Source organism: Phyllopteryx taeniolatus, chromosome 23 (genome assembly GCF_024500385.1).
Source record: "Phyllopteryx taeniolatus isolate TA_2022b chromosome 23, UOR_Ptae_1.2, whole genome shotgun sequence".
Lineage (NCBI taxonomy): Eukaryota > Metazoa > Chordata > Actinopteri > Syngnathiformes > Syngnathidae > Phyllopteryx > Phyllopteryx taeniolatus.
The window spans coordinates 149,834-175,204 of NC_084524.1; the positions used below are offsets into that span (position 1 = coordinate 149,834).

At 51.3% G+C, this 25,371-nt stretch overlaps 2 protein-coding genes across 9 annotated transcripts in view; one reads left to right on the top strand and one right to left on the bottom strand.

Moving 5' to 3' along the window:
* On the top strand, window positions 1-15,435 carry tnfsf10l (TNF superfamily member 10, like). Of its 2 annotated transcripts, XM_061763314.1 has the most exons (7): window positions 6-477; window positions 7,512-7,655; window positions 13,762-13,798; window positions 13,877-13,984; window positions 14,090-14,238; window positions 14,313-14,423; window positions 14,492-15,435. In XM_061763314.1, the coding sequence occupies exons 1-7, from the start codon at window positions 247-249 to the stop codon at window positions 14,675-14,677; spliced, it is 966 nt and encodes a 321-aa protein (XP_061619298.1). In that variant the 5' UTR covers window positions 6-246; the 3' UTR covers window positions 14,678-15,435. The 2 variants fall into 2 exon arrangements, with proteins under 2 accessions (XP_061619299.1, XP_061619298.1); XM_061763315.1 differs by lacking the exon at window positions 7,512-7,655 and having other exon boundaries at window positions 1-477.
* The window catches only part of LOC133472463 (H(+)/Cl(-) exchange transporter 5-like), a 27,429-nt gene continuing 11,766 nt past the window's right edge, over window positions 9,709-25,371 (bottom strand). For 4 of the 7 annotated variants that reach the window (XM_061763296.1, XM_061763294.1, XM_061763297.1 and 1 more), the window contains 4 exons: window positions 25,207-25,356; window positions 24,376-24,481; window positions 24,060-24,276; window positions 22,733-23,306 (listed from right to left, as the gene is read on the bottom strand). In XM_061763296.1, coding sequence (XP_061619280.1) covers window positions 23,216-23,306; window positions 24,060-24,276; window positions 24,376-24,481; window positions 25,207-25,356 — 564 coding nt within the window. In that variant the 3' untranslated portion in view covers window positions 22,733-23,215. Of the gene's footprint in view, window positions 10,144-22,732; window positions 23,307-24,059; window positions 24,277-24,375; window positions 24,482-24,590; window positions 24,858-25,206; window positions 25,357-25,371 lie in introns of those variants that run through there. The other 3 variants (XR_009786731.1, XM_061763298.1, XR_009786732.1) reach the window with 3 other exon arrangements.

A 25,371-nucleotide genomic window follows, 5' to 3' on the forward strand; every position in this document is an offset into this window, starting at 1 on the left:
GAAAAAGTTGGAAAAGTTGTGAGCTGCTTGCACGCCTTCCCACTGCTGCTCCTCCCCCGTTCACCATCCACCCACCCGCCCCGGGGTGATGAAGAGGTTAAGCCAGCCCCTCTCGTCCTGCGAGCAGCTCCACTCCTCCGCTCCAGCAGGCATGGCCACATCCCCGCTGTAAGCTGGCGTGCTCTTGCATGGAGATTTAAAGGGAACTTTGTCGCCGTCCCCTGGGTTCCATGTGTGGGGGGCGCCATGGCCAGCCCGAGCGAGCAGCAGGATTATTTCCGATCGGTTAGCAACGAGTCCACCACCTACATGATGGTTCCGGCCGGGGCCGGGGCCGGGGCCGGGGGACCCGGCGGCGCGGGGCGCCGGGAAGCGCCGTCCAAGATGTGGGTGGCCCTGGTGGTGGCGGTGGTGGTGGTGCTGCAGGTGGCGTCCACCACGGGGCTCTTCGTCTACCTGAACATGTCCATCTCCCAGGTAAGAACTTCTGCGACTGCACTTCCACCTTTGTGGACGGCGGCTCAGGACATTTTTCTCTCCTGAAGTCAGTTGTCCTTCTCCACACTGGAGCTCATTTCTGGAAATAATCACAGCAGTATGGTCCTTTCTGCAAAGCAACAGTTCATAGAGGTGGAGCGTCCATCTGGAAGCGTTCTTCATTAGGCGCAAAACTAAACAAATAAAAACGGGAGGTTTTTGGGTTTGATATCAGATTCCGAGGCCCCTGATCCGAGCGTACGTTTTGCACACAAAGGTGAAAACGCGCTCCGTGGTCTTCTTCGGCGTCATAAGGGCAGGCAGCAGAGGATGAGGACGCCCTTCTTCTCCTCCTCATTACGGGGAGGGCGCATTTGATTAAGATCCCCAAAGGGAACAGTTGCACCAACAGCCTCTTTATCTTTATTATTCCAAGCGCAGCACTGATTTGCGCCCAGGCTCTCTGACTCACTGACGGGAAAGAGGCAGAAGGAGAAGAATCTCGCTCACAGGCAAGCGGACACACGCAGTCGTCCTCGGGAGCCCGCAAAAACATCGTTTCCAAATAACACTGCACATATTGTGTATTCGGCCCCTAACTTGTTTTAAGACCAAGCTCAGGCCTCATGAAACGTTTGAGGCCTGAGCGTGTGTGTGTGTGTCTGTGTGTGTGTGTTCGAGGGGAATTCCCCCTTTGTCTGAATGCCCCCCCCCCCAACAAAATGAGCAGCCAGTGGAGAGCAAACACACGGGACAATGAGGAATTATCCAGCATTGCCGGCAAACAAACGCAGCAGGCCATCACGTGTAAGCCAAGTTGCAGGACAGTCGAGCAGGCTTGCCAAAGGAAAAAAAAAAAAGTCATTTCAAATGCCACACGTGCTGACGCCCGTCGAAAAGGGGGTCGAAGGGAAACGCGAGGAGGGCAGCAGCAGCGCGTCCACAAATCCAAAAACCACATCGCAACATGAGGTCTTTTCCTCACAGAACATTTCGAAGCCTTTGCTACAGAGACCGTACATCCGTCGCACTTTCAAGTGAAAAGAAAAAGAAAATAAACAATGCGGAATGTAGTAACACACTGCGCGTGTCTCTCATCGAGGAGCCGACCGCCCTCGTGGAAGACGGAACATCGTACCCACGCTCCCAAAAATTCTGCATTTCTCACTTTCGCCGTTTCTATTTCACTTGAGCTGCCGTCGTTTTTCAGAGTAGGCTCGCCATATTTTGCAGGCGACCGCGCGACACGATCTCGTTTTTGGTCAAGTAATTCCATACACTATGGAAAGTATTCAAGTACTCTTTTTTTATATTGCAGCCATTTGCTAAAATCATTCAAGTTCCTTTTTTCTTCATTAATGTACACACAACATACCATATTGACAGAAAAAAACGGAATTGTTGAAATTCCTGCAGATTTATTAAAAAAGAAAAACTGAAATATCACACAGCCATAAGTATGCCGACCCTTTGGCTCAGTAATTTAGTGGACGCCCCCTTTTGAGAATGATGTTTTTCACACCTGGATTTGGGGATCCTCTGCCATTCCTCCTTGCAGATCCTCTCCAGTTCTGTCAGGTTGGTTGGTGGACAGCCATTTTCAGGTCTCTCCAGAGATGTTCAGTTGGGTTTAAGTCAGGGTTCTGGCTGGGCCATTCAAGAACAGTCACGGAGTTGTTCTGAAGCCCCTCCTTCATTATTTTAGCTGTGTGCTTAGGGTCACTGTCTTATTCGAAGGGGACCCTTGGGCCCAGTCTGAAGTCCTGAGCACTCTGGAGAAGGTTTTCGTCCAGGATACCCCCGTACTTGGCCGCATTCATCTTTCCTTCGATTGCAACCGGCCGTCCTGTCCCTGCCGCTGAAAAACACCCCCACACCATGATGCTGCTGCCACCACCATGCTTCACTGTTGGGACTCTATTGGACAGGTGATGAGCAGTGCCTGGTGTTCTCCACACATGCCACTTAGAATTAAGGCCAACAATTTCTATCTTGGTCTCATCAGAGCCCTCTCACCAAGGTTCTTCTCCCCCAATTGCGCAGTTTGGCCGGACGGCCAGCTCTAGGAAGGGTTCCGATCGTCCCAAACGTCTTCCATTTCAGGATTACGGAGGCCACTGTGCATGAACCGGGTCTGCAGCCTGGGGTTGGAGACCCCTGCCATACTTGACACGGGGGGGGGGGGGGGGGGGGGGGGGGGGGGAAGTGACTTGTGCCCACAGTCGTCTTTTCTAGAAATGGTCATTTCTTTCCCCATGTCAAGTTTGGAGCACCATACTTTTCTATAGGGAGGACATGGAAATATTTGTACATTCATTTCAAAACACAAATGGAAAACGTTTCGTTTTCCATTTTCAATTTGACAAAAGCAAATAGGCTTTTAAACACGACGTCATCAAGTCTGGATATTTACATTCCCATGTGTGTGAGCCTGTGTGTGTTATCAGTTTGTTTGCTCCGTCCGTCCGTCAACAATTCCCGATAAAAGCCCTCACGGAGATTTACAGCACTGGTGCAAATAAGGTCAATTGTCACTTTGTGTGGGGCAAACGTTTGCAAACGTGGCAAGCGGCACACGGCCAATCACGAGCCGCGCGCTCACTCAAGACCACATCTTCTCAGTCACATTGCGGAGCAGCCACCGGGGTCCCGGCACACAACAACAACGTGCCGCCGCCCCCGCCTCAGTCCTAGCGGCCCCCCGGCAGACCCGCAGCGCCTGGACCGCATCCGCACGTAGTCGCTTCTCCGAGCCCCTCCCGGGACTCCTGGTCCGGGACCCACGTCCCTTTTGCTTTTCGTCATCGCTAACGGGTTCCATATAGGAAGCCACAGTGGCCGCTTAGTTGAGCGGACGCACACGATGAAACTTCATTTCAGCTCGTTTCTGAATCACAACTCAGTTTAGACGACCATTTGAATCGTGCCAATGCTAATTCTTAGCATTGCTGGCATCAGCGAGTCGTCGATTTTGGTCTTCATCGTCAAGTGAAACGCAAAGATGTCACGGCACGGCCGTTCCATCCCAGAGCTGCGATTATGATCGCCGCTAGGGGGCCTATTGCAGCGACGGCGGGGCTTGCTATGGTTAGGTTAGGCTATTATGGCGTGCGCCGAACGGTTAGGCGATATTTGCAAAGAGCTGATGTGTGCTTTGCAGGACGTCTAGCCACACCGGTGGCGTGCGACAAACAGGAAAGCGCTGACCCGTTTGTCGGCTTTCTTCCTCGTTCTTGGCCAGATTACCAGAAGCGTACGCCGACCTTTGGACTTGGTGTCAGATAAGAATAGTTATCGCGATCGTCACAAAAGAGACGCGATGCAAAAGGAAAGTCCGCCCTGCGTCTCTACCAAAACAGGACAGAATCCAGAGCAGTGTGGCTCACAGTGTGGGGTCAGAGGTCAGCACGCCGAGGCCCGGGACTGCTCTCATAGTGTGCGTACGTGTACTCGCACAAGCACACAGGTGCGCACGAAAGACGTCTTGAGACCGGTTTGGCCGCTCGCAGCATTCCTGAGTTGACGCGGATGGCCGCTGGAGCCTCGTTAAAGCACGCGAAGCAGACGCACGTGTGCGCCACATGACGCTTTCCTACAGGGAATCCAGCACGCACACGCATCCAGCAGCTCATGATGGAGAACTATTCATTAACCCTGAAGTGTCGCTCCTCAGTCAAGACATTTCCAACGCACACACCCGAGATTGAACGCTGGCCACAACTTCCAACAACTCAGACAAAATCAACAACTTTGGCATACGTTCAAGTTGAAAACACACACAAAAACGTGTTTGTCAAACATTCCAGAAAGTTCTCCGTGGATAAGAAAACCTGTGTGTGCCATGCTGCACGTCCTCCCACGTTTTGGTTTCACTTTGACACTTGAGCTTCTCTGTCTTTGACCGAAGTGATTTATGCTCGGAGTCCAGCTGTGGCCACACGCTTGCATGTGTGTGTTTGTGTGTGTGTCACTGCCAAGCACATTAATAACGTGTGTGTTACATGAAAGCGCACGTCTAAATTTAGAGGCCTTGCCTCGTCCGTCCGTCTCTCTGGCCTGCTGGATTTCAGTTACATGGCCCCTCTCAACTCTCGCTAATCCTCTCAAATGAGAGCTGTCCACTGCCAAACACACACACACACACACAGTTGGCAGTGTGCTTGCCAAGCAGTCCTCGGAGATATACTTTTTGGGTTTTGGTGTCCAGCGAAGGCCGGCCAAAAACAGGCTGGATGGGGGGAACGAACACAAACACAAACAAACACAAACACGAGCACGCACGCACGCACGCACATGCACATGCACACGCACACTCGACTGCGAACAGTGAGGTATTGTTTCTGACTTCCTGAGAGAGTGGAAGCTGCTACTGGCAGATTTCATGCGAAATAGTTTGCTCTGGTTGCCATAGTGACATCCCATAAACATGTGGACAAAAAGTATCCCACTGGTAGATAAAGGAAATGTTACCTGCGTTGCAGAGTTCCGCAAAGTTTCCAGTTGGGGCTCAGAGTATGACGACGATTTATGTGCCTGGTTGTGATACAGAGAAGAAGAAGAAGAAGAAAGAAGTGAAAGAAAGAACAACAACTCGGGCCACTCCACTACCACAGACAGAAGTTGGCTCCCAGCGTTTGATGGGAGAAGTAAATGAGCGAAGAGGCCAAACCGGGAAGACGCGCTTTGGCGCCAACAACACCAGCTGAAACGTTCAAAGCAGCGTCAACGGCTCTGATCAATTCAACTCATCAATCAAAAGATGTCGTGATTTCAATGGAGACCCCCCCCCAGGCGGGGCGAGAATGCCAACGATTTCCCCTCGGGGGCCGGCAGCTTCACCCAACTGTTCAAAGATTCTTACCCCCAGGCCAAACAGGCCAAGATAACCACACGACCTGCAAGTACTTGACCAACTTGCCTTATCCACCAAAACTTTCTTTTCCTCTCCAGCAATGCTCTGGAGGTTTGCAGGCGTGTCCAACCCATTTTCATGGCGAGCTATTGAAAATCAGATCAAGCAAATACATAAATACAATCACCTCGTCGTACGCATGAGAATCAGAATCAGAATGAGCATCTGCTTTATTGGCCAAGTATGTTACAAGACACAAGGAATTTGTCTCCGGTAGTTGGAGCCACAAACAGCCACTATGACGAAATATACATTTAGGACATAAAAAACACCAATGTGGAGAGTCATTGAGCAATGAGAGTGTACCACTAGTGTGGCGATGCAGCTATCATGGCAAAAGTCCTCAAGCAATCGAGTGCAATGATCTGGTACGGTGACAATTGCGCAAATGGTGCAGAGAGTTGCCGGCTGTAATCGACGACAGTATGCGAATAGTGCGGCAGATAAAACAGCGAGCGCACGAATAATGTAGAAGAAGTGTCCAGACAGAGATGGGCAAAATTGGCAGCATGTTACAATGAAAATGGAAGCCAATTGTTCAAGAGGGAAGAAGCTGTTGCTATGAGACAGACTCGAACCACAAAGTGAGTTGGAAATCAAGTGTCACTGAAAATAGTGACATCAAATAATGAGCACTGTTGAATGTACGCAGGGGGGGTTTGGTGACAAAAGCTTTTTGTGATATTTTGTGAATGGAGTCATGGAGATGGAAGGACACTCTATTCATCCACAAGGGCAATTCACTCAATTAGAAAAGCAGAACACTCCGTTGTGTAACTTTGCTTTGACAGCACGAAGAGCGCCACTCGACTGAATGAATTCTATACCCGCAGGATAGAAAAGCGCTCGAGTAAGGTTCAGTGATATTAGTGAACTAATAACTGAACATTTTAAAACTCGTTAAGCACACTCTGAGCTACTGGAAAGACGGCCACTTGCCTCGGGGCCATTGAGCTGAGTGAACAAAAGCAGTTTTGTGCCTGAATGAAAAGAACAAAGCCATTTCGCAAGAGACGTGGATTTGCTCGAGTGGGCCACATAAAATGAAGCGGCGGGCCACATTTGGCCCCCTGGCTGAGAGTTTGACACCTGCGTCGCTTATTTGTCTTGCAGGCGCTTTTTGGCCTAGTGCGATCGTGTCTGCCGCCTTTATCTGCTGCCTTTCCCACCGTCCATCTGGCCTTGTCGAGCCCGACGGACGCCGCACGCGCACACAAGCGCAGCCGCACGGAATAACAATCGGAAAGCAGGGAGGCTGTTTTGGCAAGCCGCACGGACGCGTCCCGCCTCCCTCGCCCCCACCCTCGGGGTTTTCAGGTCAAAAGATGAGAACGCTAATGTTTCCAGTCAATGCACCTGTTTTGCGTTAGCGCTTCAAATAGCACAAGCCGCACACGCCGCTCATCCGCTCGGTGAGCACAGCGGGAACCCCGTTGCGAGGCAAAAGCAAATGTGAACGCTTCCTTAGCACGACGACGAGGCAAAGCCAAGTACTGCTGCGGTGAATCACCGCTGCCTCTCAAATAGCTGCAGGAGCGAGTCCAAGCGACATCGAAAGGCTTTGGCGTGTCCCAAGCGGCAGGCCCATCGCCAGCCCGAAAAAAGCCGGCTGTCGCTACAGGAGACTCAAAAACACGGCCGAATATCGAGCGAAGAAAAGTCTGAAAAGATGGAAACTTTTTGTGCTGGTGGCCACAACGTGAATGTCATTAAAGCAGACAGCCAGCAAAGGCTGAGTCAGTCGCGCTGACGCTCCATCGAAGAATCTCTCTCTCTCGCTCTTCCCGTAAAGTCGACGCACGCTGACCCACTTCCGCCGGCGGGCTGGATCCCGTCACGGCTAAACAACTGAAGACACGAATGAGAAGAAAACCCAGTGTTTTTGATCTTTGCGTACAGCGATGGCGGCTCAGTGCAGTTGTCAGCCATGCTCTCAGACTTCGCTCAAGCAACAGTTGGGGGGGGGGGGGGGGGGGGGGGGATTTGGGGAAGGATTTTTCCAAGTAAGAAAAGAAAGAAAGTTTGTTGTTAACGATAAATGACACAGGCAGGATGCGTTCGTGGACATTTCCCGAATCTGTCGTCCAGATGACAGATGATGTTTCTTGTGTCGTGCGTGCAGGTGCGCAGTCAGGGGGTGACGGAGGAGCTGAAATGTCTGAGCTTACTCAACGCTCTGGACCAGGACATCCCGGAGCAGCTGGCCCAGCTCCTGGGAGAACCTTGCATCAAGCTGGCCGAGGGCATCAAAGCCTACATCTCCAAGGTAACCTCCCAAAACAACTCGGATCTCCGCACGAAAAGTGATTCAGGGTGGAAGAATCCGTGATAGTCCGCAGGGGCATCATCTGCGTGGGGGTCCTGGATGCGTGACCGGCGGGCCGGTCAGCGGGCAACACACCGTTGTGTGCTTGATTTCCAAAAGAAAGGCCCCGGCAGAAATCGATTGCACGGGCCAATCGGCGGCACTTCTGCTGCCGCTGCTGCTAACGCTACTAGCATGTTTTGCTTCCGACGGATGAGGATTGCGGTTCCTCCGTCGGGCTGCCAACAATGACTCACACAAACACGACTGACCTTCTTTTTTGCTTACATACAGTATGTGGTCCGTGTGTTATTGTCCTCATGCAGCGCTTCAAATCGAGTATGAAGGGGGGCTGCCTCATCGTGCCAAACGTAGACCAACGATAGGCCGGGGCTGAATTCGACCTGCTGCTATTTTTAGATCTGATGAGTAAGCGCGACGGCGCCAACACGAGATGATAAGCTTTGGCTTTCTTTACAGCTCGTGTGGTTAGAATGGCCCGAGCGGCACTCGCGAGTGAAAAGACGGCAAGCGGCACACGAGAGGGGGGGGAAAAAGACTGCGACAAGAAACTCAAACACGTGAGTTTCTGGCGAACAGGGAACTCCCTCTGTGGAAGTTCAACATTTATGTGAAAACGACACAATCTGCTTTCAATTAGCTCGCACGCACGCACGCACGCATGCCGGTGGCGCTTTCACACAGTCAAGGACTCGACACTATTGTGGGAAAACAAGGACTGGCTCTAATACAGAGGACACCGGACACAAATGTGGAACTTGCGCCGTTTGTGATCTTTGCACAGAGGTCAGATAGCCGCAAACTGATCGTTACACCTGCACTCGTGCAAATGGACCAGAGCGACAAACATACCCAAGGAAGACACGTAAACAGCGTGGGAATACACAATACTCGTGAGAGTCTTCTTCGTGTACATTTTCACGTTTCACGAAACGCTTCCAAGCTCTATGCACGCGCTTGCTTGTCATCTTAACGCAATCTACTTCCACCGACCAAGCGTCCACCACAAACCACTGTGGCAACGGACGCAACCGAGAGCGCTACAGTAAGGTAGAGACCGAGCCCTGCCGCGAATAGCAAGGAACCGGCTGGCGCCTTCCCGTAAAATGTTGACTTGAGAGAGTTTCATACCACGACCTATGACCCCAAAAGATTCCATCATTTGGAGCTCATCCCACAATCCTCTTCAAAATAAATGGCTTACAGAGGATTCGATTTCCACTGCCGGCGTGTACGGTATGTCACCCTCGCAACCTGTAAAAATACTCAATGTCGAGCAATAACGAGACCTCTGTCGGTTCTTAGCAAAGAAAAAAAATTCACATGCAGCAAAGACGCCCTGGAACTTTTGCCAGCAACCCAGGCTAAAGTGAGGCCCTCCCAGACATTCAAAGACGTTAGAGCGGTCAGTATGGCTCACTTTCATGTACGTCCGTGACACAATGACGACTTTCCTATTGGCCAGGGCTTTGACGCAATTTCTTGGGCAATAAAGAAAGAGCCGGAAAATATGCAAAGCTTTTCACCAAATAGATCAGGAGAGGCTCCACAGAAATGTTTTTTCACTTGAATTGGCGGCAGCTGACCGTACACACGAGAGATGGAACAATTTCCATGACAACGTCAAATGCCGGACAAGAAAGAAAAGACCACATGAAAAGCAGACACGGCCGCAGAAACACGGAAACACTCGGGAAACACAAATATTAGTTGCGCTATTTGATGAGAGCGCAAATCCGCAATTGGCGCTCGGCATGCCGCGGTTTGAATTCGAGGCCGGTGGCCTTCTTCCCGTTGTACGAGTGCTGTGAAAGAGCTCGGTGTTCCGCGCAGACGCCAACGGACGTGCCGAGCGACGGGTCCATGTGGGCACATGACACTTTTGATTGCTTTGCTTTCGGAAGAAATTACCCCCCCCCCCCCCCCCCCCATGTTTATCTGACCCCAATGCTAAAAACGAGCGAGTCCGGATTGATGGGAGCACAGCAGAATGCTCTTTTAAGAAAAAACACTCATTTTATTTTGAGTCCCAGTGGAGCGAACGGGCAGCAAAAGTGTCCGACACGCACATGTGCACAAAGACTGCGCCGCACCCATTGGCATCCTGCCCGACTTCTCAGAAGTCACCTTCACTCACACTTGGGGAATGTCCCTGCAAAAATCACAGGACGCCCCTCCAGAGAAAAAGCTCAGAAATCACCACCCATTACGGTGTCGGCGTCTTGACTTGGGGACTGTTGAATGCTGGGGATACGCCTCTCCGGTTGGCGGTCACACTCAAGCGCTCGCGTTGGAGAGAGGATGGAAAGCTTTCAAGTCCCCTGGTGGCGTGGGGGGGGGGGGGGCAGGCTGAAGAGGAGCCGCCCCGGCCGTCCGTCCGTCTCTGTCCTTTATAGTTCCTTGTGCTTCCACAGCGAGGTTTTATGCACTGGGGACACAGAAAAGGAATTGGCCCAATTGTAATAACCTTCAGCCCGACCTCTGAACTTACAAAGACTTCCTTCGACATTGTCAAACTGTCCAAACAAGAAGGACATACAAATGACATCATCTGTGTTTCTATTTGTGTGCTTTCCCAGAACATTCCACGAGAAACTCAAATGATTTCCTTTATGAGAAAAGGTGTTTTGTGCATTCCTGCTTCCTCCTTCAAATGTCATATTAATCATCAACCCGGCCACCCACACACCCACACACACACACACACACACACACACACAGAGCGAGCGAGCCAGCCAGCCAGCCAGCCAGCCAGCCAGCCCAGGCCTGTCGAGGGCAAGCAACATATTAAAGTATTGGGTTGCAGCTCCCACTCATCTGCAGGAGAAATGTTCCTTCATGTGCCTGCTTGTCGCTCCTCCCGCCATCCCAGCCTTTTCCCAGCCAGGCCGTACTTACGGAGTTGTCCTTCGCCTCGGCCCGCAATCTACTACCTTTTTCTTCCCGAGCTGACGAGAGTGCGGAAATTTGAACTGTCCTTCCCGTTTCTTTGCAGTTCACCTGCCCCACGAGACGTGAGAGGCGCTCAATCCGTCGAGCCGTAAAGCGGTGGGTAGCGGCTCCTTTTCACAGCTTGTATTTACGAGCTCGGGGAGCGAAAGCTGAGGAGTCCACGTGCCTTCCAAACAAAAGAGCGATGCGGATGGCCCAAAAGCGGCACGCCAAAAGCAGTACGCCGACTGAGTGGCATACTGACACAGTGCCGTTATTTGGGGCTGCGCGAGGCGCCGGAAAGCTCGAGTTGCTTTTGGTATTTGTTGGTTTTGCAGCTAGAGAGGTTCCAGAGGTTGCGGGATCAGACACGCCGGTGTGGAGGGTTCATGCTGGAAACCAAGTCGAAGGCTCATTTGTTGAATAAACAACAAGAGAGGGAAGGAGAACGGTATTGCCGTCGTCCTGCTACCTCCCTCAAGCACAAAGCTCGGAGACAAAGTAGGCATCTGCTCTGTGCCGCAATTCTTTGTCTTCTTAGTTGGCATACGTCCGTTCCGCCAGAAAGCAAAGCACCGCAGGTCTGTGCCGTCTTAAATGGGAAGGAACAAGAGTGCAAAGAATAAATGGGTGCCACATGCTCAGGAAGTCCTGTCCAATGAGGTCAAGACCCTTCAATAACGGCCCGAGTCTTGGCATCGGGAGGGCACCGGATCACAGAATCCAGAAATAGCAGAGACGCCTCAGTCTGATCTCAGTCTTAGCTGCGGCGTTATTACTATTTGGCGAGACATGCTTCTTCATCGGTTTGATCGGCTGATAGGCGAGAGACACCGTGCAAGACAGTCTGCCATCTAACATCTTTGTTTTTTCTCCGGCCGAGACGATCCAGACATGGAGAACAAGTAGGAAGTTTGACGGTGAGAAGCTATGAGAAGCTGGAGCTCATTCCAGATGCTGAATATGTTTGGCTCGTCCGCTGTGATGAAATGCAGACATGATGCCTTGGAACCATCCATCCATCCGTTTTCCGTATCGCTTCTCCTCACGCGGGTCGCGGGCGTGCCGGAGCCCATCCCGGCTGTCGCCGGGCAGGAGGCGGGGTACACCCTGAACCGGTTGCCACATACGAACAAACAACCATTCGCACTCACAGTCACACCTACGGGCAATTTAGAGTCTCCAATGAATGCATGTTTTTTGGGGGGGGGATGTGGGAGGAAAGCGGAGTGCCCGGAGAAAAGCCACGCGGGCACGGGGAGAACATGCAAACTCCACACAGGCGGGGCCGGGGATCGAACCCGGGTCCTCAGAACCGTGAGGCTGACGCTCTCACCAGTCGGCCACCTGGTTTCTAAACTTTGAGCAGTTGATGACGTCTGACCATTTGCTGGCTTCGGTCAGGCTCGGATGACCGGGAAGGAGTCGAACCGCCAGACGGCGTTCACATCCACGCACGCCGGAGGTCAGCTTCGTCTTTTGGGCGACGGCGGCGGCCCACAAGAGGATGAAAAGCTCATTTGTTAGCCCAAAAACAAATGTGCTGCCAATTTCCTCCTTTTTCCTCACGGGTGAGGAGGCAATTTTCTGCTCCCGGGACCTGAGGAACGCAAAGCCCAGACCGACACGCTCGGCCGAGCGAGACCGTAGACTGCGCAAACACGCGAAGGAGGCCGCAACGTCCGCCAGTCGGGGGAGACTGCAACAGTGTGCACAAGACAGGACTCTGGCGTGTAGACCTCCACCAAGGATAATCTGTGAAAGGAAGGATTAGTTCCTTCACTCTCACTTTCTGCTTCTTTGTACTTCACGCAATACACTGAATGACTTTTTAGAGCCATGCGGTAAGGGAGAGAGCCAGCGCACTTGGGAGGGTTTGCTACTCGCAAGGTCATTCGGCGTCACTCCGGCAACCGGTTCAGCCGCCACATTCCACTGTGATGTCAACCGGTTGTTGCCGCTGGCCCCGAGATGCCCCGCACAAATCTCCAGCTGTTTTTGTCCTTTCAGGATCACTTCAAGGTGCCAATATTTCTCGTATTGGGGATGTAATATTGGCTTTATGGTGCCTCAGTAAAGATGTGAACTATGAACTGAAATGGTCCACGCATTCCTGAGTCCCAGACGTTTATTCTGCCAACGGGCCTGAAATCAGCTCATTGGAATTTCTCGAGCTTATCTGCATCACTAGCGAAGATCTCCGTCCCCGAGCCACGGTTGTCAACATAAACACGTGTACTCTCACAAGTGGCTCTTCTACATGGAGCTTAACCAATCAGAAGAAAGGGGGCGGTCTTCGCCAAATACGGAGAAAGCGGATACAAAACCAGCTCAAACAGAAGTAGCCGTCAGAGGGGCCTTTTCTGGACACTCGTATGACAAAAACAAGGTGGTTTTTTTTGTTGTTTTTTTTTTTAAATGAAATCGATACTTTTATACTAAGTCCATGTTAGAGAGTCACTCTACGGATGTCGAAACAGCCAGATATAGGACCTTTAGAGTAGCTCTCAAAAGAGCACCTCAGGTCGAAGTTTGCTGGCTCTCAAACAGAAGCCCTCGTTAGACGAGGGGCCACTTTACCCACCCGCAGAGCGCGAGCACGCGTGGCCACAACCTGGCCTTCATTTCGCCGCATGTTCCCCTTGAGGTACATTCGATACACGCGTCCAAAGCCGGAACCATCGGGTCAAATTTGCAGGGTGACGGAAAAGCAGGGCAGCAGCTAACAACACCACCTCAGCTAACCGTTAGCTCACTTCTGATCCATCACATTCCGCTTTTTAGGGCCTTTCAGGGAGATTAATAGCAGGAGGGACTTCGTGGCACCTAACTGGTAACATGGGAGCAGGGGGGGGGGACATTAAGACGGAAAAAGGAAGAAAAAACACAAGCCGGGGCGGCGGGGAAAATAAAACAGATGCGAAAGAAGGTGAGAGCCCACTGCACTTGGAGGTCGATGACGACGGAGCGAAGCAGGAGAGAAGAAGCTTAATGAGCACAATGTCGGGGAAAAAGGCTGAACGAATGCAACAAATTACCATCACTATATTATTATCTTGATCATGTAAATGCTTGGTGTGGAGTAAAAGTTGTTTCCACTTTGTTCTTCTTTCAGGTGACTGAGAACATCATCTCCAAACAAACCTTTATGGGTGAGTGCACGAACGCACGAATGCGTACTTTGACGCCGGTGTTTGTTGTGACCCTGCCGTATCTTCACATAACCGCAGTGGCCAGGACCATGCCTCGCCCTTTCAACAACTCGGGGTCCAAGTTCCTGAGCTCAGTGGTGCAAAGGCCTTCGGCCCACTTGACCCTGCGGGACACCAGTTCTCAAGGTGAGCATTTGGGGACACGCACGAGTCATTTGGAAGCTATTGGAATTGGCGCCTTCAGACGAGACCGGAGCCGACTTGACCCATCGGGCCCTCTTCTCCAAACAGGGTACCCTCCGCCGGGACTGCACCAGTCCTGCCGCCACGTGGTGCGCTCGTGGGCCAATCGGAGCTTGGGCGCCCACCTGCACAACATGACCTTGAGCAACGGCAAGCTGCGAGTTCCCCAGGATGGCCGCTACTACCTGTACTCGCAGGTGAGCGTCCTCTCCTTCCTCCTCGTCTGCTTCCTCGATGTTTCCAAAGTGACCCGCGGGTCCGTCCGTTCCAGGTGTACTTCCGCTACCCGTCGCCCGCCAGCGGCGACGCGGACCAGCGCAGTGTCAGCCACCAGCTGGTGCAGTGCGTCTACAAGAAGACCTCCTACCCGAGCCCGATACAGGTACGCCGGCCGGCCGGCGCCGATGGCCGTGTCGCGCCTCGCTGACGCCGTCTGTTTCCTCCCGGCAGCTTCTCAAGGGGGTGGGCACCAAGTGCTGGGCGCCCGACGCAGAGTACGCACTCCACTCAGTCTACCAAGGGGGACTCTTTGAGCTAAGGGCCGGCGACGAACTCTTTGTCTCCGTCTCGTCGCCAACTATGCTCAACGCCGACGATTCCTCCAGCTACTTCGGCGCCTTCAGACTGGACCTCTGAGCACCGGGGTTAACGGTGGAGCCTGTAGAACCCGCTAACCGGAGAAGGACTGAGGCCCGGAGGTTGAGTTTACCGGTTTGCTCGGAAGGATACGTGGACGGACTCGACATGAGCATAAAGGAGGGACAAAGTCCCAACAACTCTTTGAGCCAAAGCAAACCAGAAGAAACGAGGCTGCTGATGAACATGTTTTGATCCTCCGGGAAGGATTTCTTTTTTTGCCGCGCAATAATGAATCTGCTGCTGGTCTTGCTCGGGGATCCTTAGATATGGACTCCAGACCAAAGAATGTACAGACAATAAAACGAAGGAAAGCGGAGCAGAAATCGCATGTGCCGGGACAATTGCGTTCATACAAATCAGTGAAGGCTGGTGATTTCAAAAGTCATCCATGTGTTCGTTTACCTTTTACAGTTTAAGGCTACTTGTGGTTGTCACTGAGAACCTTTTAAGGCCCCTGCCGGTGAGGAAGAGGAGGAGGAGGAGGAGGAGGAGGAAGAGGACGGTAGAGCAGACTGAGCCAGATGACGAAGGGGGGGTGGGGGGAAACAAAACAAAAACTACGTTGAGGCTCACCAGCAGCCGGACCAGTTTAGCCTGGTCTCTTTTTCACATGTAAATAGCACAACGCCAATGACAAATCTGGTCTTTCCTGCAGAACCTGCAAAGCCCAACATGGAACATTTGCACAAGTTCCACTCAAGTTTACATTTGACAATGTCCAGTACTCAATAAAGCAAAAAAGGTTTTCAAAGGAAGTGATGTGAGGGCTTTTAAAGTCAGGGCGGTATGTTTTGGGCGTGAATGGTGTGAGTTTATGTGGGGGGAGGGGGGGGGGGGACATGCAGTATGTATGACGCATGAGAGCTTTGCGGATGACGAGTTGTGCTGTCGCGTTTGAGCTGCAGGTCTAAATGTGCATTAGGTAAACACACGCAAACACTTTGCTGACAGCAGCTCCAAGCGGAACCATCTGCTGCACATTTGGACGCAGCCAAACAGTTTGTCCAGCAAATTAAAGGAAAGAGAGAGCGGAAGAAGAGGAGGAGGAGGAGGAGGAGGAGGACGATGACCCAAACCACGCTACCCCAAGCACACTCCGGACCCAGCGCATGTGCACATCATCATCCAGCGTAAACACACACACACACACACACACATTTGGCTACACCGTCTGGCCAGACAAGCTGTGTGTGTGTGTGTGTGTGTGTGTGTTCCATTATAGGAGGGGCTCACTTGGGTCAAAAGTCAAGGTCAACCTTTGGTATGGAAACGAAAAAGCCACCTTTTCCAATATTTGTCCATATAGCGTTTAATTCTTGGAATTTTGTGACGTTCCGGCTGCGTGTTTGAAAAGAAGAACGCCGTCATCCTTGATTAGACTGAAAACCACCAGAGCAGTTTGTTCCAATGTGTTTCCATTTTTGACAAATTCCCGGCTCCCTTTGTCTTTGTCGGCGGCTCAGAGAGGCCTCGGATGCATCGGCGATGAGCAGCCGGAAGAGAATTTTCCACAGGCCCGGACTCACGCTAGACCTTTCTTCAAACGGCGACGAGAGTGAGCCTATTTGATGCAACGAAGCAGCGGTGAGCTCGAAGGCCGCGCCTTCGACACCAACGACAGCTTCCTTTTGCTCCGGGCGACAGAGGCGTTGGGATCAATAGGTCGACGACAGTGGAAGATGTGCCCGACTTGAGCTCAAAAGCTGCTAAAAAAAAAATCCTCTATCTGGAGCCAATCGAGACCACGCCCCGGCGCCACCCCGACACGGTGCCGCCGGTTCACCGGAACCGGATTTCCGGCCGACTCCGTCCGGGCTTGTAACGCGACCTCGATGCTCTCTCTCTCTCTCTCTCTCTCTCTCATGGCATCAAGTCCCAACCGCAAAGATACGACGCGGAGACCTTTTCGGCCCTTTGTCGCCGTACGTCCCGAAAGCGGCACTCTCAAACTCATTCTCGTCGTAGTTCTGGTTTCCCTCAATGTGAAAAATCATACATGATGGATAGAAAAAGTCTACACACCCCTGATCAAAGTATGTTTTTATATTACAAAAAAAAAAACCAAACTTTTCAAACTTCTTCCAGCATTAATGTGAGCTCTAACCTGAACAATTGTGAGAGAGGTAGTACAAATAAACAAGCGAGCTAATTGCGATTCGGGGATAGGTTTTCTGCCAAAATGAAAAGAACAAATCCATTTAGCAAGAAACATGAAGTAGACACACTATTTGGTTTAGTGGGCCACATAAAACGATATGGGGGTCAGATGAGGCCCCCGGGCCACAACTTTGAGAGCTGTCCAAGGATAAAGCGCAGGATTTTGCGCTGCGGTCGACTCCCAGAGGTCGGAGAGCGTTTTGGCCAACGGACGGTAATTGCCGTCGCTCAGGTCGGCATCCTGAACTCTTGGCCAGAACGCCGATCGCAAGTCCTTCAACTCGGCTGTTTCCACCCGGCGTCAGGCAATCATTACAGAGGAATGCTGTGCTTTTCTTGACGGTGTCGTAAAACCGCCGCACATGGGCATGGAGACAATCAACAAGCATAGCGAGGGCTTAGATGCCGGATTAGAAGCAAGATTCTTCAACTCATTTGTTGTATTGTCTGACTTTTGGAAGGCTCGAAGGTTTGTTCTTTGGACACAGCGATCTCAAAAGCATAGAAATAGAAACGGGACTTGATTTTACGACGCTAGTTTTTGCGCCGCACGCGCGATCGCATTTGCACAACATGAGCTTAATATGACAACATGTCATTTGAGGAATCCAACAAAACACTCGGACACGCCCTTCTTTGGCTTTCTCCGCAAAAAAAGTTGGGTGGAAGGAGAACAACAACACGCAGAATCCAAGATCCAATTAGCAAACAATTCAAGACACGCGCATCATGTTCACACGTTTAGTTCTTAACGTCAGAGGTGGGGACCTCAGTCACGTGATTTGAATCGAATTGACAATTTTGGGACTCGGGACTCGCTCTCGGCTAAAACTGAAAGAGGACTTGACGAGTCTTGCCCGTTTACATGGGAAAGTCTGCTCTTATTTGGGAAGTGCGCATCAACCTGGCAATGTTTTTTGCCATTATCAATCAAACGAAAGCCGGCACCACGCGAGGTTTCCAACTACGACATCTCACTTGAGTCCGTCCCGACGGCCGTTTCTTTTGTGCCCGGCAAGAACGTGGAAAGACGGCAGCCGAGTCTCTCGGTGACACAACTCGGGGCGTGAAGCCGCCGGGGCGCGCGCGCCACATCGGCAGTGCCTTCGGCGCTGTCTGACGACACTTGTTCATCCAGACCTTCCTCGCCGGACTTTTGAGTTTGGACTTCCTAGAGCTCATCGTCGTGCTCTCTGTCCACCCGCCGGCCGGTGAATGCCAAGTTGCAGCTGGAGCAGAGCGGGCCCACTCGGTTCGAAAAATCAAAAGCAATGCGGCGCGGGCCAGAAGCAGCCTGACGGGGGGGCTCTCGGCACTCCGCCGTCCGACTCCTGTGGTTTGACGGGCCGGGGAGGAAGTAGCTAGTGAGTAAGTAGCGCCGCTGACTCACTCGCTTGAAACATGCGCAGATGTCCGGCCAAACAGTGACAAACATTCAACCAGCAGTCGCTCGCTCGCTCAGTGGAAAAATCAAAGCAAAGGTCACGTGACAACTCTAACGTTTATGACGATAGTGCCTCAGACAGCCGTGTCTAATAGGAGGTCAAACTTTCCACCGCACGCTGGTCTTAGTTTGGCAGCTGTTAAACTTGAACGTGACAAGTGGCTGCCATCTTTCTCAAAAACACGGAAGGAGCATTTGCGGCGCCTCGAAAATCCTCCACAGCAAATCAATTCCCAATCGATGACTTGTCGTACACGACTGCTCTTCTCAGCGATCAACTTTGACAATTGCACATTTTCAGCGTTTGAAACGTGGCGGTCATTTGGACGCATCGACTCGGACAATTTGGGCTTATTGGTGGATTTTGAAATGAAACTTGCCAGCCAAAGAATTCCGGCTGCGTTGTAGTCGGGTCGAAGTGGTCGTTCCAAACAGATTCAGCATTTTGGGGCAATGTTGCCATGTCGCTAATGCTAGCGATTCGGGATTAGGCAATGAAGAATGACTGACAAGGCAGCAATCATTCCCTCATTCACAACAGGATTTTAGTGGACCTTTGAGGGAGCTATCAAGGAGGTCCACCAGTTGAAGCGGCTCTCTCAACCAGACTTGCTATTTGGACAGACTGTCATTTTTGGCGAACAAATTCTCCATGACCCCATGTGTTTATTGTACGTCTGTTACAAAAGGCCGAGTGTTATTCTTGAACGTGAACCGCCCATCCTGCGGCCGGTCACCTCCGTGCAGACATTCTTCTCCTTCTTCGGCCGCTTTCCCTCCATCTCACGTTCTCACACGCCGTCATTTATCAACAGCGGCAGCCGCTGCAACATTATTATTATTAGCCACTTTGCACTGTTTTCCTTTGAACCAGCCAGGAAATGACTTTTAGAAAGTGTCCATACACACACACTCAGATCCCAAAAACATCCTGAAGAGACTTAGTGGGGCCTGAAGAGAACTCCGGCTGAAAGCCACACAACAATACTCCTGTTGGCCCGACTACCGGCCATTGCAAAAGCAGTGGGAGTCGCGCCATCGTCGCGCTATCACAATCGCTGGCAGGGCCCCGAAAACAATGCAATAAGACCTCGCGCGTTACTGGGCACTTGATAAGGTCTTTGAAACGCCTCCTCCCACCTCATGGAGGCACAATAGGGCCGGTCGCAGAAAGCTGGAGCCAAAACCGCCTGGGAACAAGCGAGCGTGCACGCACGAGTCCTGAAGACCTTCAATTCAAACAAATTCTTTTCTTTGCGCGTCATATTTACACCTCAACACAAGAAGCCACAAATCACCTGCATGCTCACTTCTTACGATGGTTGCGTGTAACAAATGGTTTCCAAGCGACCAGAACTCAAAGGTTTTGGGTTTCCCTCGATTAGTGCCGTCTCTCCAAGCTTCCAAGTTGTTTTGTTTTCTCCTCAGGTTGAGCAGTAGAGGAAACTAGTTTTGTGTGTCGAGGTTACCGAACGGGTATTGTACGGAAAAACAAGGTGTCGCTTTTGGACTCATGTTCATTTCAGTCTTTTTCTTGACTTAAGTAGAGTTGTGACTACTTGTGTTTATTCGTGTGCAAAGGTAATGTTGCTTATTTAGCAAGATGCGAGGAAGCAGAGCGCCTGCGAAGTAGCCAGACGACACAAGGGGAGCTCTCGGAGGACACCTCGCGCGGCCTGTTTTGGCCACAAAGTTCAGCGGCGTCATTGCGTTACGTGAGCGACTGAAGCTGTGGGAAAGCACCTCAGGTGAGGCCAAGAGGGCACACGCGCAACACTGCACAGTGGCTCAGGTTGCATTCCGCACACACACGTCATCCGTCGGTGATGCGACACTTTGGGGTGTCGGGTGACTCCTCGAATGCTTAGAGCGCCTTTTAATGCCGGTCAGACAACGGCGGCGGCCCTGCGAACCCAGGACGACCTCGCCTCATTGTGCCCGAATGGTGACCAAATGGGTCCGAGGGATTGAAATGCGGCGCGGTACGCGAGCGAGTGAGCGAGAGTGGCGGGGCCTGCCCGAGTCAGGTGGGTAATTCAAGCCCCGTGTGAAGTGTCAGCCAACGCGGGAGGGAACACGAGACCGCCGTTCGACGCCGCTCACATTCCGCACGCACATCCGTCCCTCGATTGTGACAAGCTGTCGGCGCTGCTCCCTCCTGAGGGTCTACGAATCAAGCGCACCCCACTTCGTTCCGTATTCTTCATGTTGCGCACTAAATGTATTTGGACAGAAAATCTGTTCCAAAATTGCAATTTTGGGGGGCTGAAACTCATGATTATTTTAATAATCAACTAATGCGTCAATTTCTTTTTTTCTTTTTTTTTTTAAAAAACATTTTAATTTCCATCTCTTATCCAAAAACAGAACAGGATTTCAAACTAACGGTGCAGAAAACGCACAAACATACAGCGATTTTGATCCGTAACATCCATCAGAGAATCGGCAAAAACGGCGATTGTTTTCTAAAGTCAAAGCAGATGTTTGCAAATGTCTTTTTTGGATTCAAAACTAAAATAATCTGTCTGCTTTCGTGGAGAACTACAGAAATTGGAGAATATTTACAGTGGAGAGACTGAAATAAGAGGAGTCGGACAATTCTGAGTTCATGTCTCAAAAAAAATGAACAGATTATCAAAATGGTTGATTTATTCGATAATCTGTTGCACCTCTCCAAGTTCTCTTCCCTTTTTCGAGATATTCCCTTCTTATCTCGTCGAGCAATAGCTGTACACTTCATTCACAACATTTCCCGTGACTTCTGACTTCAAGTTCAGTTCGTTGTTAAAACATGCACACAGTTTGGTGGTACCCCACTGGTAAATAAACAAAAAAGCCACAATGATTCCGAAAATAACTTGAAAATGATTTGTTTTTCATTATAACAACAACAATCAAGTGGAGAACCTCAAGCTCATATTTTATTGCACAGCTCTTCAGAGGGTATAAAATAAAAGCCTGCCCGTAACTCTCAAAGAGACTTCGCACGTCTCGCCGGATATTTGGGCCCAAGTGTTTGTTTGAAACCTTCTCAGCTTTGAAGTTTCAGCTTCTTTCACACGTCCGATAGTGTTTGAAAACCTAAGCCAGATGTCACCAGAACACCGTCCCTGAAGGCTTGCGGCTCGGAAAGGTGCATTGCAGCAAATTCCAGTCTCATCACTTCCAAATCGTTTCACTCTCAATTGTGACTTTTTCCATTCTTTAAGCCCAAAACTCTCACGGGTAAACAGAAAAGAACCTGTACCGACTGGGAAACAAACAGTCGGCTCACTTACGTTCTGGGGCTTCTTTGCTCAATCCGGCACAGGGTGCCAGGTGCAAAGAAATCTCAAGACTATCAAAGCATTCTGCAGCCAAACCCCGGTGCCAGAAAGATTGGTGGCAGTTGCAGGTCATGGCTTTTCCAACAAGAAGAATACACAAACCCGAGGAAAAAAACATTGACAAAAAAACCGTTGGACTTGTGGCCTTCAAAGCTGAGCACGTTACAAACACTTTGCTGACGAAGAGTGCGCCAAAACAGCTGCAGAGACCTGCCAAAGTCTCTCTGAGAGTTCATCCTCAAATCTTTCCATTGCCTCCAAAGGTCGATTGTGCAATCAAAATCATTTTTCATTCCTTTGTTGGACCACAGGAGCCTATCGGCCCGATTGCGTCTACGTAATAATATGATGAGGCGATTATATACTTTGACATGATGTCGCTCTGGGCGGCACGGCGACCTCATGTCATGGTGAGCACATCCGCCTCACAGTTCTGAGGTCCTGGGTTCAAAGTCTCCCACACTCCAAAACCACGCCTGGTAGGTTCACTGAAGACTAAATTGTCCGTAGATGCGAATGTGAGTCGAAGCGGTCACTTGTTTGTACGTACCCTGCGATCGGGCGGCGACCGGTTCGGGGCGTAGCCCGCCTCTCGCCCGAAGTCGGCTGAGATGGGCGCCGGTACGCCCGCGACCGAGCCTAGTGAGAAGCGGTTAAGAGAATGGATGGATGGATGGATGGATGGAGTTTGCTCTGAAGGAAACCAGAAGTGAAAATGAGTTGGACGCTCATCCAAGAATGCAGTTCGCAATGCGGTCTGACATTCATCAACTGCGACCGATCGATCAATCAATCAGTCAGTCGGTCGGTCGGTCGCCGTTCGGGGAATTCCTCAGATGAGTTTGGTGCGCAAGAATAGTTTGTTTCCTTGACTTTTTACTTCCTCTCCAAGCTCTCCCGTGAGCCGCGTCCGGGGTCACCGAAAGAACACCAGAACGTGTTTTTGCCGGCTGCGGAGAAGCGGATAAAGAAAGGAACCCGCAGAATTCCGCTGGACCTTTGAGGTGTGAGATCGGCACAGAATAATATTTGTTTTCAGTCTTGAGGAGATGCGCTATTTCAACTCAGTGGCCTCGTGTAACAAGGAGAAACAAACAGAAATAAAGACACACACACACACAAACATCCAATTATGTCAGAGAAATAATTTAGTGGGACAAACCGTTTGACAGAAATGACATGATTGCATTTCTTCGCTCGCTCCGAGTGCGTGTGTGTGCTTCTCACACTCTACACGTCTCAGGCCTCGAAAGAGGAGGGGCCGCCGGAGAATCCATCGAGCCCGAGTCGAAGCGCTCCGTCTGGGCTCGTCTGACAGCCGCAGGGCAGGCACCCACATCCTCCGACTTGATCTTCTCTCAAGTCCTGCGTTCTTCTATCTGCTCACAAATCCTCCGCAGGCTGGACGAGGAGGAGGGAGAGGAGGAGGCCCCTCACTCCTTCACACGGAACCGAAACAAGAGGATGACGACAACAACGAAAATGGAGCAGATGTGAAATATTCCAGAGGCATGTCTCCACATGACATTGGGGATGAGTCTTTTCTTTTCTTTTTTTTTGTGCTCCCAGACACCCAACCAGAACGTGTCGTGGTCACTGTTGTGTCCTTCAGTTGAAGAGAATGGAGTCGGGATCTCTGTTGGCTATCTGCGCCATGTGTTTGAGAATGTCCTTCTTGGTGATGATGCCCAGAAGCTTCCTAAGCACACAGCCAGACAAACAGGAGAAAAAAGACAAGCGCCATGAGCCCCGGGCCAAACAACAAGTCCACCGCAGGAGCCCGTCTCGGGGCCTTTTCGGCCTCGCTTGGAATCGGGTTGACCGACGGGAAGTCGAGTGCGAGGGGGAAGGAGGACTTGTCGAAACGAGCCCGACGAACCCACGCCGACTTGGAAGGAAAACACCAAAGTGCCGAGGGGAGAATTACGGTGACAGTAAGAGCTCTGACGGCCGGCCTTCCTTCCTTCCTTCCTTCCTTCCTTCCTTCCTGACTGCCTTCCTTCACTCATGTGGAGCGACTCGATTCCATGACTGACCCATGCCAGAAAATAGACCAAAAAATAAATAGATAAATAAACTACACTCGTGTTGGATCCTTTTGGAAAACCACCTGCATACGCTTTCTTTTCAAATAAGTTTGCATTTGAGCAAAAAGGAAAACTCTGGGGGGAAAAAAACAAAACTGAGCCATTAAGCTTGGAAATCCGAACGTTTTTCACTCATCCTGCCAAACGAGAAGACACAGACGTGTTGTTGGTCCGGCATATTGTCAGTTCACAAGTGCAATTGAGAGCAAAACAAATAAAAAAAGACAAAAAAGTACTCAAGTTCATTGCCATCGCAACATTTCAAATGTTGCACTCTAATTTCACAACACCCGACCCGAACCCGCTGGCACAGAAGACTGATTGGCCAAGTCGGGGTTTGCGTGCGTGCGTGCGTGCGCGCTCACCCGTTGTGTGTGACCAGGCACTGTCGCAGGCCCAGTTTGCGGAAGATGTCGACGGTGATGTCCATGGGTGTGTGGTCCGTGACGGTGAAGGGGCTGAGGTCCAAGATGCCCCGGAGGCGGAGGTCAGGGGGGGCTTCGGGGGCCTGAGCGGGGGCGTGCTGGCTGAAGAGCACCCGGGATGCACTGACCGTGCCCTCCTGCCGCTGACGGGCATTATCTGGACCCGGGTGAGAGCACAAACGGATTAGATTTTTTTTGGACGACACGGACACAGACACACGAACGCACACGAACGCATACGCACGCACGCACGCACCAATGGATATGAGCAGATCTCTTCGGAGCACAAACCCCACCAACCTCTGGGACTGCTGCGAGACGACCACAGGAAAGCCGCTGAAGCGTGTGCTCTCCACCAGCGCCTGCGTTTCGACAAGGTCACCCGGGGTCACGTCGACGTCAGGGAACACGCGAACACCATTCGCACACGGACAGACAATTCAGAGGCTTCTCTGATGACCCTTTTCTAACCTGAGCGGGAAACTCCACGCTGGAACCCCCGAGCTCCAAAGTAGGAGGAGGGGCGCTACCCGCTCGGCCAGCGTGCTTCCTCTCGGTCAAATCGTTGCAGGGAAAGGGCCGAGACCACAAGCGGATCTCCCGCTGAACTCTTGCAAATCCGAGTGTCCAACTCACTCATTGTGACCTCGCCCGCAGCTCGACCGAAAGCAGATATTCAGGTAGCTGTACTTTACGTCATTCTTCCTATTTTGGGCAACTTTTACGCCACGACAGTTCCTAAATAAAACATATACTTTTACTCAAAACCTCAGCTCGGGCAAAAGAAAATCCAAAGAAATGGTTTCTTGACGTAAAGCCCATAGCGCAGTCCCGCCTCTGTTCACGTGGTTGACAACAACAAAATCCACACAGCTGTGTTGTAGAATCGTCAGCTACCACGGACGCGTTCTGTTGTTGGAATACTGAATTCCAGCGTAGGGGATGTCAGAACTTAGGTTTTATAGGTTTAAGTACAGCAAACGTCAGATCCTTTGACTCAAACGATATTCGTCAAGGTGACTTCAACTCAAAGTTCGCTTCTTTCTACTTGTACTTTGGCTCAGACTGCAAGCGACGGCGTGCGTACCTCCACCTGACCCAGCGTCATGCCGTCTTGCGTGAGCACGGCCAGGGCGGGGTCCGCCCTCCTGGGCCTCATCACGTCTTCGGCCAAGCTGCCGTGCTCAAAGTCCTCTTTGGGCTCCAGGAAGGGGTAGCCGTTGAGGCGGATGTGCGCCTGATGGGAGCGGGA